General features: G+C 34.2%; 1 protein-coding gene across 1 annotated transcript in view; it reads right to left on the bottom strand.

Annotated features, from left to right (window-relative positions):
* The window catches only part of LOC126742144 (ubiquitin carboxyl-terminal hydrolase 47), a gene marked incomplete at its 3' end in the record, with an annotated part of 88,161 nt that overhangs the window by 50,959 nt on the left and 16,021 nt on the right, over positions 1-21,181 (bottom strand). Inside the window, exons 6-9 of the mRNA XM_050448718.1 lie at positions 17,026-17,246; positions 16,746-16,957; positions 16,466-16,686; positions 3,680-3,986 (exon numbers count right to left, since the gene is read on the bottom strand). Of these exons, the coding sequence (XP_050304675.1) occupies positions 3,680-3,986; positions 16,466-16,686; positions 16,746-16,957; positions 17,026-17,246 (961 nt within the window). The remainder of the gene's footprint in view (positions 1-3,679; positions 3,987-16,465; positions 16,687-16,745; positions 16,958-17,025; positions 17,247-21,181) is intronic.

Here is a 21,181-nt window from a genome sequence, read left to right as displayed (position 1 = left end):
ACTGACGTGAGGCAAATTAAAATCTTAATTGATTATTTTAGTTTCAATCATTGATTGTTTTTAATACCATTTGAAAATTTTATAAGGTGAAAACAGACGGTATAAGTTTTTATTCAGATAGTATTCATTTATAGTTTAGGTGAAGTTACTTGGTCAAACTCCAAAATTGAGTATGCACAAAATACAATCAACATACTACATATACGCATTAAAATAAACTTCAAAATATATTACGATATTTAGTGATCGACTCCCGTATATATGTATTTACGGTCGATTCGAGTCTTTCCACGGTAAACGGCCCGTTCAACAATCAATATTTGTCAGATAGAGATAGGCAAGTTCGGCGCAGATAACGTCAAATAGACGAAGATACGAGATTCTTTCGATACTGCTGGGATTGAATTGTGGACGGGCCGGGAATATTATTATACCAGAGTCGCGCGGTCAAAAATAGGAAATGAAATTATTTTATACGTTTGATTATTGTTATTTTACATTTTTCTTTAAAAAAACGAATACAGTATAACCTCGACTATCCGAACACGCGTTTATCCGAATATCCGATTAGCTGAACCAACAAATTTTTGGTCATTATCCGAACCCTCTTGATTAACAGTGGCGTCAATTTGCAGGTCTCGACTCGTCAGTTTCTCGGGTGTTTGCTTTGGTCGTTTTGTTCATTAGTTAAGCGGCGTGTTACGTAATGTTCTAGACTCTTTGTTCCTGAGTGTAACACAATTAGGTATATGCACTGCAAATATGTCAAAGAGAAAACGCATTTGTTTGAAGTTGAGTGATAAGGTCACAATTTTAAAAAGTATTGACGCTGGTGACAATGTGTCAAATTTAGCTACTAAATATGGTGTTTGTAAATCTACGATCTGTGATATAAAGAAGAACAAAACTTTTGGCCTACTTTGCTAGCTTGGATGGCGGCCCTGGAAATCGAAAGAGTCTTAAGTTAAGTGCTAATCCTGACGTAGAGAAGGCGGTTTACACCTGGTTTTTGCAGGAGAGGTCTAGAGGTAAAATATCAATGCATAAATGTTTCTCAAACTTACGATTTTTTAAAAATTAAATTACAGGTACACCAGTGTCTGGGGAAATTATTTGTGAAAAGGCAACTGCATGGTAATAATACGTTTAAAGCTAGCTCAGGGTGGCTCCAAAATTTTAAGCAGAGATTTGGAATTCGACAGCTTTCTATTTCCGGGGAAAAACTTTCCAGTGACCTCTCTGCAGTAGATCCTTTCAAACTAAAACTTCATGATAAAATTAAGGAGTTAGGCTTTATAATGCTGATGAAAGTGGGCTATTTTGGAAAATGTTGCCGCAAAAAACATTGGTTTATAACCAGGAAAATTCACCTCCAGGCAGAAAACAAAATAAAGAACGGATAACATTTATGCCTTGTTCAAATGCGTCAGGTAGAGACAAGTTAAAATTACTGGTTCTTGGTAAATCAAAGAGGCCACGTTCATTTAAAAGCCATTACATTCCTGTAGTTTACATGGGTCAAAAAAAAGCATGGGTAACAAGAGAAATTTTCACAGAATGGTTTCACACGTGCTTTGTCCCCGCCGGACGTCAAAAAATGCATGACTTGGGTTTACTTGAAAAAGCACCGCTACTCCTTGATAATGCACCTGGACATCCAGAAAATTTATCCAGCGAGGATAAACAAATTTGTGTAATGTTTTTACCTCCTAACTGCACTCCTTTGATCCAACCAATGGATCAACACGTAATTCAAGCAGTCAAACTGTACTATCGGAAAAAGCTTTTAAAAAAAATTGTTGAAACACCAGGAGATATATCGGCGGAATTGAAAAAAAATTACCTTAAAGAATGTCGTAACCGAACTGGCTGAAGCTTGGCAAAATGTCAATCAAAGCTTGTTAAGAAGATCTTGGAAATCGCTCTTACCACCAAATTTGATTGCACAGGAGTGGGATGAAGACGATCTAATATCTCTTGCTAGTTTAGCGAATCGCTTAAAAATAGGTATTTTTCATCAAGAGCTGGGTGAAATCATAGATCTATCAAAAAAAAATTGAAATAAGTTTAGCTGATGAGGAAATACAACAGTGGGCTGTAGGAAAAGAAGAAACCGTCGAAAAAATGACCGAAGAAGATATTATAATAAATTTGGATGACGAAGATCAAGATTCAGAAAAAGAACATGGGCTCATAGCTACCAAGTCTATAATGCATAATGAAGCGGTATCCTCTTTTGATAAATGTATAGAGTGGGCAAATAATAATGGAGAAGCTCAACACCATAGGAATTGGTGGACACTATTGGAGGAAATGAGAAATAGGGCTAACCAAATGGCAATGAATGCTATAAAGCAAAAAAAAATACTGATTTTTTTAAATAAGTGTTTTTTTTGTGTCAAGGTTTTTACATATTTATATGTTTATAAAAAAATGTAAACTGACATGAAATGTTTTACTTAAAGGTTGTATACATATTTTAATAAAGAAATTTGCAACAAAAACATGTTTTTATGTAAAACTTAATTATCCGAACATTTTGCTTATACGAACGGGCACTTGCAATTAATGATTCAGATAATCGAGGTTATACTGTATAAGTAAAATATTAACTTGAATTGCGTTCTATTATTTATAAACGTCATTTTTTACTAGATATTATGCAGGGTGATTCTTTAAGAATGGCCAACCTCTGAACTGGAGATACTACATACCAAAATATGGCGATTGAGCTTAACCTGTCGTATACAAATGTTGCATGTTTACGAGATACAGGGTATTTAAAGTTGGAATTTTAATTTAAAATTTCTTAATGATTTTGTGATTTTAAGCAGTATCGTCTTTAAAATTGGTGACTTTAGGTGTTTCGACATGAAAATTACGAATTTTGTGGTGTTCACACGTGTCATTTTTGACTTGAATATATTTTAAACCTGAATTATAATTTTTAAATACAATATACGTTAAAAGATATATCGTTAATATTTGCTTAATAAAAAAAATACAGTACCGTTTTTCAATTGCAAATTCAAGGTTAAATTAAATTTTTGACATTAAAATTAATGAGTCATTTATTTTTGGGTATTATGTCACTTATATTAAATATCAATTAAAAAAAAATCTCATACACTCAAATATTGAAACGAAGAAGAAAATAGACTTATTCACATATCACAAAGATATTTGAAGTTCAGCGGGAATTTTTGGGCTTATCGAAACAAATATCAGCGGAGGCAAGTATAACAATATTATAATGCAGCACGGCTACCACATTATTTTATACCTGTGCTACAACAAACCAACAATTTTTTCGAAGTTATTTGCATTTTTACCCAATACAATTTTATTTTGTTGACATTTTCTGTAATAATTTAAAAAAAAATATCTGTCATTAAATCTAACCATGAGTTTTGCCTGATAAATGTTTTTGTTGGTTGTAAAATAACATATTTACTATAAATATTAAGCCAGAGAAATTAAAATTATATGCACACCAATGCCTTATAAAGAAAACGCCGCGTGCTAAACGTTTTAAGTTTTTATACTTGTCCAAGTAACTTCACCTAAACTATACCAAGAGTAATTTAATTACAAAACTTGAAATTTTCATGTCTATGAATTTGTCTGTTTGAAAAGTATTTAGTTTATCTTAAATAAATAACTACCAGTAATGACTCACCTACAATTCCTATCCTTATCAATTTGCCTATACATTAGCATATAGGCATTGGTACTAGAACTGTACGCTCCCGAATAACCCCGTTGCGGCCCTCCGCCGTAAGTTTTCTTTATATCGTCTTCTGTTATAGGACTAACGGTTTGGTCGTTGAAACAAAACCAAGAATTCTTATCAAAATCTTTAATATAGGCATAGTAATGACCACCGGAAGCACTTCCAGAATGAATCATTATACTGAAGAGTTCATAAACGTAGGGGCCTTTTGCTTCGGGTTCATTCTGATTATTGCCTGAGCTTACATCTATACCTAAGAAACCAAATAATTTAATAGTTAAATAAAGTTAAGATTGAACCTTCAAAAAAGTTTATTTTTTTTAGTTTTTAGAGAATTAATAATTAGCATATAGAATGATAGTTGTATTAAATTTTAAACAAATATGCTGTTTTTAGGGGATCAATACGACAAATTTGCTTTAAAACTTTTAATAGATCCGTCACACCCCATAAATTCCTTTTCGAGACACCGATAAAGTTGTCGATGAATACGTACATACAATGACCGCCTAAAGTTCCGCATAAATTCGATAAAAATTAGAGACATGATTTTTTGAGAAAACGCTCGGACCCGTCGATTTTTATTTTAAGTTGCGCATTAGTTCACATACATTTTTGTATACAGGGTGGAACAAAAAAAAAGATATGACGTCATCGGTCATTTTTTTAAATGGAATGGTATATTTTTTATTTTACAAACTCATGTAAAACACAATCAATTATTTCGGCTGATATACGTCTAACTTCATATCTAATTCTATTTTTCAAATCTTCTACGTTGTTTGGCTTCTCAATATAAACTTTACTTTTCAGGTACCCCCCATAGAAAATAATCGCAGGGATTTAGGTCTGGTGACCTGGCCGGCCACTCTATTGGCCCTCTTCATCCTATCCATCTGCCTGGGAACACTGTATCCAAGTAATTACGGACATCTCGAATGAAATGTGGCGGTGCGCCGCACAGTGTTGCAACCAATGGACAAAAATGCACAAATAAAGTATTTAATTTTTAAAACATTCTTGGTGTTATGTTTAGCAAAATACCCGAGTAAGATAAGGCAGGTACCTTTAACTTTTTTTATTCAGAAATTTTTGGATAATAAAAACATTTTATACCGATAAAGATTTGTAGTTATTTTTAGAAGTTTACTTTAAAATAAAATTGTTGTAGTGTGCACTAGTGTTTTAAAGTTAATATATTTTTAATTTGCAGACTTAAGTATGAACAACATTTTCGAAGGTAAGTTATCATTTTCATGTTAAGCCTTTTGCAGATATATAATTAAAAGTGTTAAAATACCCTTTTTCTCACTTTCATCAAGATTTACAAAAAGTGGTTTAAAGTTGTTTCATAAAATTTTTAGGATCAATGCTCCAGTGTTTGCTTTTAAATGACACCCATCACTTTTTGCGGAATAATGCGGAATTTTTGTTTTTTTTTAGAAAAAACCATACCTAATACAAACCTGTATGAAAAATGGCTAAGTTGCGAAAAAAATAAAAAGGCATCAGGAATAATGGAAACAATTAAAACTTATTTTGCATTAGATAATTGTTCAACTGACATTGAAGCAAAGCTGCTAAATAGCAGCAAGCTATTTTCTGTTTCGTTAGAAAGAATGTGGAACAATTGTGGAAGACGCCGATATGCTTTTCTTAAAAAACATTCGACGTGGTTACAAAGCACTCTTCATTTACCCTATTTCCAACCAAATATTCCAACTGAAGCAACTGACATGGAAGTGGATCCTCAACCAAGACCTAGTCGTCGAAGACCGCATGTGCCTTTTGAAGCTGCATCAAAAAGAACCAAATTGCGCAGAGTACAAGAGTTGTTGACAAATTATACGCCAGAAGAAATATGTTTTGCGGCAGAGAGGATTAATTCTCAACGAAAGGAAATTCCTTCAGAGGCAAAAAAATTAGCACCTGAAGATGCCTTAGCACTTTACCACGACCTAAACCTTTCGGTTGAGAGATATAACATACTGTGTTCTAAGATTAATTCTTTGCATACAAACTGTTTTCCGAGCTATCGCACTCTATTTGAATGTAAAAAAACATTTTTACCCTCGCAAATTATTGTGACTGACACTTCAGCTAAAGTTAAGTTTTTAATCTTCAAGAGCTTCTAAATAAAACTGCAGAGAGTATTTTAAAAATTCAGGATATTATAATACATTCTGACAAAAATTTTAAATTAATTTGCAAATGGGGGTTTGACGGTAGCTCGGGGCATAGTGTTTATAAGCAAAAATTTGAAGATAGTTTGCCAACAGATGAGTACATGTTTCTTGTCGCATTAGTTCCTCTTAGATTAATTGATAATGAAAATGGAGAAAGTATATGGTCTAACCCACGTTCATCATCAACAATGTATTGTCGACCAATTGCATTTAAATTTACAAAAGAAACTTCAGATGTTGTTCGAACCGTTCATGGCGAAATTGAGTCATTAATAACTAATCTTAATATTTACCATCTTTTTCTTCAGAAAAAAATGTAAATGTTTCTTACGAAATGTTATTTCCTATGTTTGACGGTAGTGTGGCCAATACCCTTTCAGAAACCTGTTCTACATCCAGGTGCATTATTTGTGGAGCCACACCAAGGCAAATGAACCAGGACTCAGTGCTTCAAAGAACACCAAATGCTGAAAACTATCGCTTTGGCCTATCGACACTTGATTGCTGGATTCGTTTTTTTGAGTGTGTATTTCACATCGCCTATCGCTTACAATTAAAAACGTGGCAAGTAAAAGGTGGTGAAAGTAAGGACATTTTTGAAAATACAAAGAAAAGAATTCAGTTAGAATTTAAAGACAAATTGGGATTAATTGTCGATAAGCCAAAGCCCGAGTATGAATCCACAAATGATGAAAATACTGCCAGGACATTTTTTAAAAACGTAGAAATTAGCTCTGAAATAACAGGTCTCGACTCAACTCTAATTAAAAACTTTCAATTAATTTTAAGAGTTTCTTCAGGTTCTAAGATTAACGTACCTAAATTTCACTCCTTACTTATTGATACTAGGAGCATTTATTTAAATTTTTATGGATGGTACTACATGCCTAGTAGTTCATAAAATGTTAACGCACGGTTGCGAAATTATTAGCTTTTTTGAACTCCCTGTAGGGCAGCTGGCAGAAGATGCTCTCGAAGCCAGACACAAAGAATTCAGAAAAATTCGTTTAGATCACACACGAAAAGTATCGAGAATTCAAAGTAATACAGACCTCATTAGAACCCTTTTGATAACTTCCGACCCTAACTTGGCTTATCTTAGAAATCTGTCAAAAAAACAAAACAAACCCATAACGTGGGATATGGATATTGTAGAATATTTAAATGACCATATAGAAACAGATTCGTTACTTTTAGAAAATGATAATGTACCCTAAGATGTTTAGTGTTGTAAATAACTTCTTTTTTTGTCACCCTGTATAAAGACACCAATTTCTATTCAAACTATGTATAGCTTGATAGGTTGTTGGTAAAAGTGTCCATGTATAAATAAAACCAAAAAAATGGCTTTAACTTATAGTTGAATAATGATTTTTGTCCTGATTTGTTTCACCCTGTATGGAGACACCAATGCACTTTTTTGTTTAAAATATGATTTAATGTTATTGGTTAAAGTGTCCATGTATAAATAAAAATTTTAAAGTGGTTAGTTTAACTTTTATCTAGTGATAATGATTTTTGTCCTGATTTCCCTATAAGTTGCAATACTGTGCGCCGTCTTGCTGAAACCGCAAATTATCTGTCGGGACAGCAGGGTCTTGTTCGTCTGGGTATAGGGCAGCCAAAGCAAGGATAAGATCTTCCTGAAGAAAATTCAAATAGCGTTGTCCTGTTAAGTTTTCTTCGAAAAAGTATGGCCCTATTACACTACCGGTCAAAAGTATTTGCCCACCATGTATTATTTTTAATATTTTAAATTAGATACAAATATCTTATCTTTATACCTATATTTAGATTGTATCTCTTTTGTAAATTGCATATATGCTTAAACAGCATACCAATCAACTATGGTTCGTTGAAAAACACCGAGTATTTAAAAATAGTCTTGCAAATAACAAACAATGTAGTGAAAATATGCACTCTTCTAAAAAACTAATCTGTCTAGAGCTCGTTTCCGATGAAATTTGAAACATTTAAAGGTGTTTAGTCTTCAAGAATTGATTTTATGTAACATTGGTAAATAATTTCGCTTTATTATTGACGATTGTCCCCGTTTCTTTGCTGGCTTTTCAACCTTCTTTAAAATGGCTAAAATAAAAGAGTTATCGGTAGAAACAAAAGGTATTATCATTGAACTTCATAAGGCTGGAAAGACTAACCGTCAAATTTCGACGGATTTGGGGATTCCAAGGCGGACTGTCGATTATAATGTTAGGAAATTCACCAGAGAAGGGACTATTAGCAACAAACCTCGATCTGGAAGGCCAAAGGCAACAAGTTCAAAGGAGGATTTAAATATTATAATTACAAGCAAACCCAATAGACGCCTTACCGCCCAAAACAAGGAGCGTAAAAAAGCGGTCAGCGTTTCGACAGTAAAACGGCGACTTTATAATGCTAGTCTTAAAGGACGTTTAGCTGTATCAAAACCGCTACTGAAGGATGTTAATAAGAAGAAAAGACTTGAGTGGGCCCAATCACACAAAGAATGGACCATTGATGACTGGAAGAAAGTTTTCTGGAGTGACGAGTAGAAATTCCAGGTTTTTGGAACGAAGAGGCGAGTTTTTGTTCGCCGTTATGCCAATGGAAGGGTCGCTGAGAACTGTATGGTGATGGTGTGGGGTTGTTTCGAAGGATCTAATTAGAATAGAGGGAATTCTTCGAAAAGAGGGTTAGAAAACAATTTTAAGTGACAATGTACTTCCTTCTGATACTCGAATAATTGGAGAAAACTTCAACTTTCAACATGACAATGACCCCAAGCACACGTCGAAATTGTGCAATCAATATTTGGGTCAATTACAAAGGCAACATCTTCTGAAAGTTATGGTATGGCCCCCACAATCACCGGACCTCAATTCTATCGAATTACTGTGGGATGAACTGGATAGACAAGTGCGAAAATCATGCCCCACATCAAAAGAAGACTTCTGAGGCGTCATCCAAGAAGAGTGGCACAAGATACCTCAGGAAATTTTGGACAAATTAATTAGAAGACTACCGAAACTCTGTAAAGCTGTTATTAAAAATCGAGGCGGACATGTAGATGAATCCAAAATTTGATTTTCTCAAATTTAACTAATTGAAAAATGTATTGTTTATATTCATTTTGTTATAAATAAACCGTTTCATAAGAATAAATGATGGGTTTATTATTTTTAGTTATAACTTTAAAACAATCATATGTGGGCAAATACTTTTGAGCGGTAGTGTACTTTATTTTCCACGATACCAGCCCAAACATTAATAGATTTACGGTACTGCGTATGAGCCTCAGTTGCCCACTGTGGATTTGACACTAACCAGTGCCGACAATTTTGCCGATTTACTACACCGTTTAAACAAAAAGTTGCTTCATCCGAAAACACAAACTAACGGTTATTATTGCAAATGTTCATCATTTGCTCGCAAAATTGGTTTCTTCGATCAGGATCGTCCTCATTTAATTCGTGTATTAGTCTAATTTTATAAGGGTGGTATTCATTTGCTTTTAAGATGCGTCTTACTGACTTTCCGGCTATATTATCATCACAAACTGAAATTTGTGAAGTTGCATTGTTTGGATTTTCTTCGATGGAGAGCAGAACGTTTAATTTTGTTTCTTCAGAAATTTTTGGACGACCTGATCTTCTGGCAAATCCCTAACTTGACCTGAAGTTATGACATTGTGCTCTATTCTACTAACTGTTGACTAGGATGAGAAATAGGATGGTTTGAATATTTGGCATTAAACAGGTCACTTACTTCTTTTTGCATGCGCAGTCGATCCCCGTACCCTAGCATTATTAAAATTTCAATTCGTTGGATTTCCGTTAAATTAGCCATAATTTATTCTGATAAAAACTATTAATTTTCGAACTGACAGTGACATTCGAAAATGGAAATTCTTTACAAGTGCAACCATGGAAATAGAAACAATTGGCAGTGTTTATAACATTATTTTTATCCTCGATTTTACCTTAATTTGTGTTCTTGTTATTTAAATGTAAATTTTTTCGGAAACAGTTGAGTTTTGAGATAATGTGTGTTATACGAAACTTGCTTGGAATTTCGCCTATATTTCATAAATGCAATAAAAAATATAGCATTCCGTTTAAAAAAATGACCGATGACGTCATATCTTTTTTTTGTTCCACCCTGTATCTAAAAATGTATGTGAAATAATGCGCAACTTAAAATAAAAATCGACGGGTTCGAGCGCTTTCTCAAAAAATCATGTCTCTAATTTTTATCGAATTTATGCGGAACTTTAGGCGGTCACTGTATATGCTACTACAGTTTTCTAAAAATAAGACAGAGGGTCTAGTATAATATATCAGTAATAGTCCTTTTATTCTCACTTGAATGACGATAAAAACGATGAAAGCGTGCCGACGAAAGACCGATAGACCGGGGCGCATTTTTCTAAACGCCCCACGTAATCGCAAATCGGCTGATACTCGAGCGATCTGTCTAAACGCCACTTGCGATGGCAAAACAGCATGCTAAGCAGCACACGTTATCGCAAATTGGCGCGCTACAATAAAAGCATATCTATGACACCACGCGGTTAACAAAAACGTTAAACGATTAGCTGAAGCTTCATAATTGCATGTGGTAGAGATTAGGAGGTTATATTTAAAGTAAACAAATAAAAGATAATTTAAAAATTGTCATATTAATACGCAATGGAGAATTTTGCTGGATTACCTCATAGTTACAATAACAATAAAATTTCAGAAGAAACCTTCAGAATAAATTTAAAAACAAAGGAAGAAGTTGAGGTAAGTATTCAATGATACCTATTTAATTAAAGTTATAGTTATATCACTTTTTGTTATAACTATGTTATATGTATTGTATTATATTGTTATATTGTGTTTTATGTTATATTTTAACTACTGTAGGGGCCTTAATTGAGCGGTTTAGCAGAGCAACACTTTTATTACCATTAGTAACTTCTTATAAAACGCAAGCACATGTGGTGTATATACTATAGGAAGCAATTTTTAACTAGGGGTTTAAACACCAATAATATGATTGAAGTCATATTCCGGCTATTTAAAGATATTCCCTTGGAAAGAACCAAAGCCTATAATCTGGTACAGCTCGTCGATTTTATTGTTGTGAGTTTCTCCATGTATTACAAATAAAGACTTTTGGATTTAGTCCTAAACAAAATAAATATTAAACGATATGCTCCCGATGAAAAGGACGTTGATCTAAATAACATCAATGAAACAGGTCACTTGCAATACACTATTTTAAGTTCAAACAAAACGTGTATTTTATTGATATGGAAATATGCATGTGTTCTTGTCCCCAAGGCCAAACGGGAAAAATGTGCAAGCATCAGGCTGGAGCCATAAAAAAATTTAACATTAATAGTGCTTGCAATGTTTTGTCAGAACAGCAAAAAAACATTTTATAATGTTTTTATATATGAAATTGCTACAGATAGTGAGCCACCTTCACATTTACTTCAACCATTACTACTTGAAAATACACCGACTGCATTTCAATCAGAAAAAAATATCAAACTAATAGTCAGCAAATAAAAACGAAATTAATAACCAGTTAAATCATGTTGTGGATAATGTAGATGATCAGACAAGTGGTACGGATTTTGAAAATATTAAGCGACCGAAAAGTACAGTACAGTAAAATTAAATGATAATAATATTGACAACGCAAATACAGAATTGCTGATTGAGAAACAATTTATTACTGATCTAGACAACAAAGTAATAAATAACCTTAAAGATGATCCTGAAAATTTGGAGTCAATTTGGAGTCAATGTGGAGTCAAAGCTTGTATTCAAAACTACACAAAAAATATGAATAGTTCATCTTCTCTTTTGAGCAGACTGTACACAGCTTTCAAACCATGTTATTCTTTAAAAAGACAAATGGTCCATACAAAAAGAAAAGGTGTGAAAATTTCTGTACAGCCAACTACTGTTGCCAGAAAAAAAACTAAGTTCACCGACAGAAGGCGGTTTCAGTCTTGGAGAAAACCTGCTAATTTAAAAAAAAACGAAAATCTAGCTCCTCATAGTCTAGGTACTTGTGTCGAATAAAATCGAGCTTTGGGAGCTCGACAGATTGCAAAGTAATATTTACATGTTTTAAATAAATGAGTACCTAAATATATATGTATTTAATAAATATTTAATACTGGCATGTTTTAAATTAATTTCACTCTTCTTAAAAATTATACTCGCGAAATGAAGTAAGTGAAATTACCTCTGTGTCTGAATGTATAGTCTGGCAAACGAGTCTGCAACAGCGAAATGAATTTGTACCAAAATTTAAAATGGCCAGATTTAAGTAGACAAAAGCAATATTCCTCAGCAAAGGATAAATTTAATTTATAAATCGGTTTATAAATTAAATTAAATCTTATGCAATATTGCTTTTCTACACCTAAATCTGGCCATTTAAAACTTTGGTACACATTTCTTTCGCTGTTGCAGACTCGTTTGCCAGAGTGTATAAAGTAGTTTATAATTCCGCATAAATATTTGCGATAACGTGTGCTGTTTAGCACCGGCGTTTTGCGATTACAAGTGGCATTTTGAACCTGACACTTACGTGTGGCATTTAGAAAAATGCGACCGGGGCCAGTTTTAAACCTACTTTTTTTTCCCAGAATTATCTTGAGATCGCGGTACACCGGCAGCATACTCTGCCGCGGTGGATTTGCAAAGAGAGACCGCCCGATGCAGGTGTGCGTCGGCATCGGTCCTCAATAGCAGATCAATGCCCATGCCGCCGTAAAAAAATTGCCTCTAATATTTTAATATTTAGATTATTTTAAAACAGTGGCGTAGGATTAAGTTATATCGTGAATTAAATAGACATAATAATATATTTAGATGAAACGTGGTTTTGCGCATGATGTAATCAAATACCATTGGCTTGGGTTGAATTATTATGATGATTAGGTATTATGAATTATATATTAGGACGTATTCACAAAACAACGTATTGTGTTTTGAATACTCTATGCTCAAGAAATGAATCATTATACTTTATGCTGGCAGTACAGAAGGATATCTTAAAAATGTGTTACTTTTGTCTGCTAAAGATATTTCTCAATCTTCTGAAAAGAGTCTTTTAGACTATGAAATATTGGTAAGTATATATGTAAGTGTTTTGACCATACAAGGTGTCTCAGAGAGTTTTACTTTGAGTACAAAGCAGGTCATCTCGTGAAAGATACTACTAGTTAATAAAAATATTTTGAGACCGAGACTTAGTATTTTATTTTGTCTCGACTTACGTAGGTCTCTTTGAGATAATGGACGAGTTCTTTCAAAAACTATGGACACAAATCGCACGTTATTGTGCATCAAACCGATTCATTATTGCATCTGTCAATTCCGTCAATAAATTTCCAAGGATTGCTTGACCCATTGCGAAAAAGTAGGCAATTTAATATGAACAGCCTTATAAGTTATAAATAAAATAAAAGTGCAAAACTCTGAGACATTTTGTATATTATGTGAATTTTTAAACCACATTGTATATTAAATTAAACTTTATGTCCGGAGAAGGATCTTTATCTTAAAAATAGCTGATTTTTGGTCTCCTAACTTAAAACATTGCATAACGTCAAAACCATAACCCATGTAAGCTTTACAATAATAAACATTTTGGTAGTATTGATTCTAAATCTGTTCAAAAGCAAAAACAGATTTAGAAATGATAATAATTTATTCAGATCAAAGCAGTTGAAGTTAATTTTTTTAATAAAACTATTTTTATAAAAAAAACTGCATTGAAAATATTAAGATTATCTTATTATATTACCCACCCGCTTTATTTTAACGGCACGCCTCTGACCGCGCGGCGGCAGAGTTCAATATATTTTTTTGCGGTCGCTTAATATTTGGCTTCAAGTAAGAATAAAAGGACTATACATATTGTCCAGTTCAGAGATCTATTAGAATCTTTGATGTGTCGCAGATGCCGCACTAACTAGTCCGTGTGCCTATGTCATATTTATTGTCGCATGATATACATGTTTAAATGGCAAAATTTTATATTGTTTATCTATGAAATCATTTTAAATATACGTAGAACCTCATGTTTTATACAATTTTTTATTTTTCTTTCGAAAATGTAAATTTTTAGAAAGAAAATAATATCACAAGAAAATAATATAAAAAATTGACCGCGGACTAAAATCCAAGCATCTTACAAAATATTTTAAACACTTCCAGCACTCACAGACTTGTCACCTCTTTTTAGCCAGTCTATTAAACAAAGAAAAAACACCTACATTCTGGGGATTCCTACTTTAGGCTGTGCAAGTGATTGTGTATCTCTCTCTATCCCACTGATTTTGAGAATTACGGGGCCGTACCCAAATAAATTTTTGGGGTATTTTTTTATTACTTTCGTAATAAAAAAATAACCCAACCCAGTACTCGACGTGTTTTTAAAGAGATCTGTAAGGATGGGTCTATCTCCTTTAAAATAGTTGTTGGATGGGTCTATCACCTTTAAAATTTGGGAGGGGGGGTCATGTGAGGTTATTATTTGATGTGTTTTCCGGTTATGCTTTTTACACATTTATGAAAGTAAAGAATTTTGAATTTAGCCTGTATTTGTCTAAATTTTTTGCAGTTTTTACTGTGAGGAAGTGTGTTTTTTTATTTGTGTTTGTGGATTTGTTTTGGTATTATACCTAAAGACCTTAAAATGTTTCGACCCTGGGAAAATAGGCAGGAAAATTTGGCAAATGAAGAGGAATGTTTGTGCGGGCTTATGGAGACTGTGGGTGTACAAGAAAGACAATAACATTTGTGATGAAAACAATAAGAGTGATCTGGACAGTGATTTAGACTTACATAGTTCTGATAGTTCATTTTCTAGTGTTGAGGAAGCAAAAAGAAGCAAGGGAAGTAGAAGCTACAGAGGAAAATCAAGCAGTTTTAAAACGTAATTGTTTAAGTACAGACGCCAAACAAATTTATCTAAATATCTATAACAATCTAAGGAATGATCCTTAGTTCACAAATCATTGTAGTGCTTTGCAAAAAACAGCGTTTTTAACAGAGGTTCCCTGTAGTACAATATGCCTGTAAAAAAAGGATTATAGGCAGAATAAAAAGGAAAGATGCAGGACAATCAAAGGGACTTGACACCGATATTGCCAAATTGCTAAGAAAAGGTGTGTATTCTAAATACAAAAACAATGAGGTTCTGACCATAGAGACACCTTAAGACAAACATTCCTCAGTCTCAACCTTCCGGAGATACATTCTGGAGAGATTCGGGAGACAAAAGACAAATAGACACAGAAAAATAAATTAATATAAGGTACACTTACAAAGGTTTAAAATTGGTAACAGGCATACGTCTCAGGGTTTGATAACATATCAAAAACCCTCTATTACTATTGTTTTCAATTTTAATTTTTTTATTTTTATTTGTTTTTCCTTCTGGTAAAAGCAAGAGGAGAGCAGAAGGTTCATAGAGAACATATTAGATGGCGCGGTTAACATAATGATTCGTACGCTGTGGAGAAGGAAAGCAACGGATAAGTACTATATGAAAGAAATTGTAAAGGGTAAGAACGATGTATTAAGAGACTATGAAGAGTTATGAACAGTTAAGACAGTGAGTAGAAAAAGTGAGTGAAAATTGTAGTAACACACCATCAGGTACCATGGCACTTTTGGAACTTCTCCCATAGATGTCACCTACTGTGCTTGTCAATAACAGAATGTAAACAAATAAAAATAAAAAAATTAAAATGATAAATTAATAAATACAGGGTTTTTGATATATTATCAAACCCTGAGGCGTGTGCCTGTTACCAATTTTAAACCTTTGTAAGTGTACCTTATATTAATTTTTTAAGTTTTTTCTGTGTCTGTTTGTCTTTTGTTCGGAACTATTTCCTTTTAGTACCCGCTGATGATGGACACCACTGTGTCCGAACATGTAGGGAATTTCAAGTTAACTAAATGATTAATAAATGAGTGGAGGGAGACTGAAGGGTTTTCATTTTACCTTAACCTACGACTTCACTGCAAGTATGGACTATTTCTTCACTATAAACTTATTAAATTACAATTTTTGGTTAAACTCATTTTACGTACTTAAATCTTATATTTAAATTAAATATTATCTTTTCAAACTATTATCGACTATCCTGAATTTCTAACTTAAAGTTTTAAATACAAATAAATTTTAAGGCCGGACCTGTGCAACTTTTCACGCTTGAGTGGCTGTGCTGAGGTCAGGCGTCTAACAAAATAGTACGTTGGCGCATGTAGTCAAATTTTACGAATCAAATGTATAAATTCTTAAAAAAATGCTTAAAACATTTATTTATTTAATGAAATGATTAAATATCGCTTAGAATATTACTTTATGACTCTTTCTACATAAAATTTTGCGATTTAAACATGCATGTCATGTGACAATACAAGCAACACCGGCACACGGACTATTCGCGGCACATCAAAGATTCTAATAGATCTCTGAACTGAACTATATCCAATAACGTTTTTCTTTAAGGAATAAATTTTAAAATATGATGACTTACCTTCATCGCTACACGCATCTGCACAATTATCGTCCTGTCCGTTGGCTGCTGAAGACAAATCGGTGCCCTGACAACTTTCGTCATCAGCCGCGCCGGAATCCGTAGTACTACAATCATCACACTTTACAGCTGCGTCACCATCACCCATATTAGTATGTTCGGTTTCCGATTTACTTGGTGGCACAAAAGAGTTCAGGTTTAGTTTCTCTGGAAAGACTACCCTAAAAAAAAAGGCAAAAATATTGGTGTTTGCTTGCCAAACTGCCATTATGACACTCACTTATCATTCAGCTTTATCCGATGCATAGAGTTATAATCGAAATCAAACCTTTTTAAGTGTAATGTGAGCAAATATGGAAACTTAGTGAATTTTAATCCTTTGTGAGCGTCACACTTTTTATTACATTTTTCACAAAAATATTGGTTATTTCCTTCTAAGGTTTCTGGCTGAACAAAGGCCCTAAGTGCTTCTTCCACACTATTGTAAGCCACCTAAACAAAAGATTATAATATCGGAAACAATATTCATATTATGGGATACAACTAGCAGAAAAACTCACAGTGCACCCAAAAGGTCTAACAGGCAATGGTATATCCAAAAATGTGTCTTCTCTAGATTTTTCAATGCCACATTCTAGACATTTGACATAATCCAACATCTTTCCTTCGTACAGGTCATTGATAAGGTTAGCTTGCTTAGTATCTTTAAATTTATGTTCTAGGGCATCAAACATTACTCTGCATAATTCTTGAATATCATGTTGGTGCCAAGCTTCACTACCTTTAGAAGAATAAAAGACGTATATTTAATATTAATGCTTTTAGCCATATTGCTTGAAAATATAATTTCTTAGTAATTTTATTTAAAGACTACTACCAGAACAAAACTAATCAAAACTAAAATGATAGGTTAGTGGGAATATCAGGTAAGTCAGGAGACAGAAAAAATAAGGATGACACCGCTGTTTCTACTAATTGGCTTCTTCATGGCAAGCCAACTAGAAAACCAAGGTAAAAGAAAGAATTGTACATAATACAGCTATTTTCTAAAGAATACGAATCTGATGTACATAAAGTACTACTCTACAATTAACTCTTACATGCGTTTTTCTTATATAATTAATCTCTCCATTTCCCATCTTCCACTTTTACTTAACAAATTTAATTTTTTTTATTTTTTAAGAATTAAGATGTTGCTGTTAAAGGCATACTATAGCACAGAGGAGTACGTAAGCTGATAATTTGTAATTTTAAAGTATAATTTAAAATTAATTGAGAAAGCAACCGCGTCTGAGATTCTCCTTGCCTCCTCGGTCTCCCGATCTAACGCCATTCGATTTTTACCTACGGGGTCACCTCAAAACCTTGGTGTATTCAAGTCCTGTCGATACTCGCAAGGAACGTTTACAGAATAACAGGATTCATTGTGATGTGATAAGGAATAATCCAGGATTGTTAAAGCGAGGACAGCAGTCCACGAAATTTCCCATATTTTCCGGGATACCATGTAGAAGTTGTTATACCGGGTGTCCCAAAAATATACGCACAAACTTCAAGGGGTGGTAGGGGACATCAAAACAAATATTTTTTGTCCAGTAAAAATATGTCCGTGAATGAGCCGTTTGCGCTCTAAAGCAAAAAAATTGCTGTTGGTACTATTATTTCGCGTATTAACTAAATCACTATTTACGGGACAAAAAACATTTCTTTATCATCAACATTCCAAACATTCCTAGCTTAGGATCATCAGAAACTTTCATTTTTTGGAATTAGTTGACATTTTTATCGACTCATATAGCATTAATTTAACATTTGCAATAAAATGACAACTAATTTCAATGACAATCATTTGAAGAACTTGCCGATATGCATCTGGCATACAGTGCAGTTTTTTTTTGGAATGGAAGAGAAGCAGCTCGCTTGTATGAAGAGAGGTATCCAAATTGTACGCAACCTCATCATACAACCTTTTCTTTTATCCATCGTCGCCTTGGAGAGACTGGAACACTAAGACGTCCTGGTGGAGCTGGTCGCCCAAGAACAGCTTGTACAGTTCAGGTTGAAAAAATATTATTACAATATGTGGAAAATAACTAATCTGCAGATAGTTATTTTCATTTTGATAGGATCATCTAGGAATTTGGTAAATCAAGTCCTCCAGGAACAACTTTTACCCTTTTCATTTACAACGCGTACAAGCTTTAAATCCTGAACATTATCCAAAGAGCTTAATTGTTTTTAAATGGAAATGAGCTTAATTTTGAAAGAATATTGTTTTTGAGGCATGTTTTACGCGCGATTGTTGCTTCAATACCAGAAACAGCCGGGTCTCCATATCATCCATGATAAAAATCCACACTATGGCTTCTAGAAGACGCCAACAACAATTTTCTGTAAACATCTGGGCTGGTATTCTTGGAGAGAACATAATTGTTTACTTGTTGCCTGCCAGTTTTGAATGCAGATATTTAGCTAAATTTTTTACAAAATACTTTGCTTCGATTATTGTGAAATATCCCGATAAACCTTACGAATAACATGTGGTTTCAACATGATGGGGCACCTCCACATTTTGGTGCAAACTTTAGATCAGAGATTTCACCAACGATGGATTGGATAAGGAGGTCCCGTTTGGCCCGCGTATTCTCCTGATTTCAAACCCCGAGATTTTTTTCTTTGGGGCTATCTGAAAGGTTTGGTCTATGAAACATAGGTTGCTAATGAGGAACACATCTGCTAGCAAGGATAATAGCCGGCTATACCTGTATACAGATCGTGTTATCGTGAGCTACGTATTACCCAAAATAATGGCAACACCGCTTGGTTGCGGCTTGCAGGCGGCGGAATTTTTCGTTTTTATTTTTTGAACCGGGAGTCAGCAGACCTCACTTTGCTGTGTTACTGCACGTTGCATTAATAATTTTTGAGCGTTATTTTCGTGTTTTTTTCACTATGGCTGTTTATACCCCTTCCGAAAGAGTTCAACTAATTAAATGGTTTTATTGAGGCAATTTGGCAGTACAATGTAGAGATTTGTTTTCAGTGACATTTGAGAATAGACCGATTCCTTGTGCAAAAACGGTTTTAAATGTGGTTACAAATTTTGAGACATCTTTTTGTCTTCACGATTGTAAAAAATGCCACACAAAACGTCAAAAACCACCTGTTGAAGTGGTCCAGGATATAGAACGGCGGGAAGAAATGGTTTGCAGTACCCTCGAACTTGATTCGACTAGAAGTGTTGGAGAGGAACTGGGAATGAGCAATAAAACTGTTGCTCGTATCTGGAAAAAATATGGGTACAAATGTTTCAAGTATTTAAAAACTCAGGAAATATTACCTGAAGACCAGTGGCGAAGAATGGAATTTTGTAAAACCATGATGGAAAAGGCAAATGAAAACGAATATTTTTTAAAAAATATTTTATTTTCTGATGAATCTTCTTTTCCATTACATGGCAAACACAATCCTTCCATTGTTCGTTATTGGTCTCAGGAAAACGAGCACAGAAGTTTTCAGTTTCGTACCCAGTATCCTCAGAAATTGAATGTTTGGGCAGGTATTTTGGGCGACAATGTTATAGGGCCATTTTTTATTGATGGCACTTTAAACCGATCAATCCGAATATCAAATTATTTTACTTTAAACCGTTCAATCCGAATATCAAATTATTCCGAATCAATCCGGATATCTAAATCGTCTGGATATACGCCGCCCGTCGTCCGATCGACCGACAATAATAATTAGCTATTTTAGTTTTAACATCATGTAGAAATCCGTAAAAATGAAATGTCTAATGGGTTGCATAATGCATACCTTATTTTCGAAAAACAGCTATAAAAAACATTTATCGGACGGTCGAGCATCGAGCCCGAAACATGGCATAATTTGCCGAACGGGCGAGACATCGAGCAGATGAATTAATCCGGATGAAAAAACCAAATTTTCAATTCATCCGAATCAATACTGTCCGGATATTGAATTAATCCGGATTTTTACAACACTACCGTCCTCGGGCCGGCCGGGACGGTGCGCTGTCGCAGGCACTGGTACACGCGCGACGTTGGAAAATTTCGCCTCTATGCGGTTTCCTATAAGTAACGAACGAAAACACGATCTGTATAAGCTATTCGGCGGAATGTTACAAAAAGGACTCAACGACCGCAATCTGTCCGTTCAAGCAAATAGTATATGGCATTTTGAGTAACTGTTGTAAACAATAATTAATTTGTAAAAAAACAAAATGATTAAACTGCACTGCAAACAGCGATTCAGTTAATGAGCAAGATAATAGTTCAAAAACCAGTTTTTCTGCTCTGGAGCCTAAACAGCTCATTTGCAATTGTTGGTCAGTATTTTTTTGGGAAACCTTTTATTTTGATTTAAATGGTTGATAAATGGAAATTTGAATGATTTTCTGTTATCTAATTGTTGCCTCATGTGTGATCCCCAGGGATGGGTATTGACGCTGAGTATTGACGTTGGTGTCGAAAATCACGTCGAATATTGTCAAAATGTCGAATATTATCGGCCCATCTTTTTCGCCTATTAGGGACCGCGTCGTCCGGTTGCCGGTGCTTATATTTGCCGGCCTCTCGATCGCTCGTACTACTGCCCTTGAAATCGTTTAAGATACGTTCTCTATTAGAACATAGGCAACAGAGCACGAATTCAGGGGAATCCCCTCAACTTAAATCGGCTTACGGCAGACGCGCG

This window comes from Anthonomus grandis, chromosome 1 (genome assembly GCF_022605725.1).
Source record: "Anthonomus grandis grandis chromosome 1, icAntGran1.3, whole genome shotgun sequence".
NCBI classification, from domain to species: Eukaryota; Metazoa; Arthropoda; class Insecta; order Coleoptera; family Curculionidae; genus Anthonomus; species Anthonomus grandis.
Note: the sequence above shows the minus strand (reverse complement) of the source record. Positions and strands in the feature narration are given on the sequence as shown.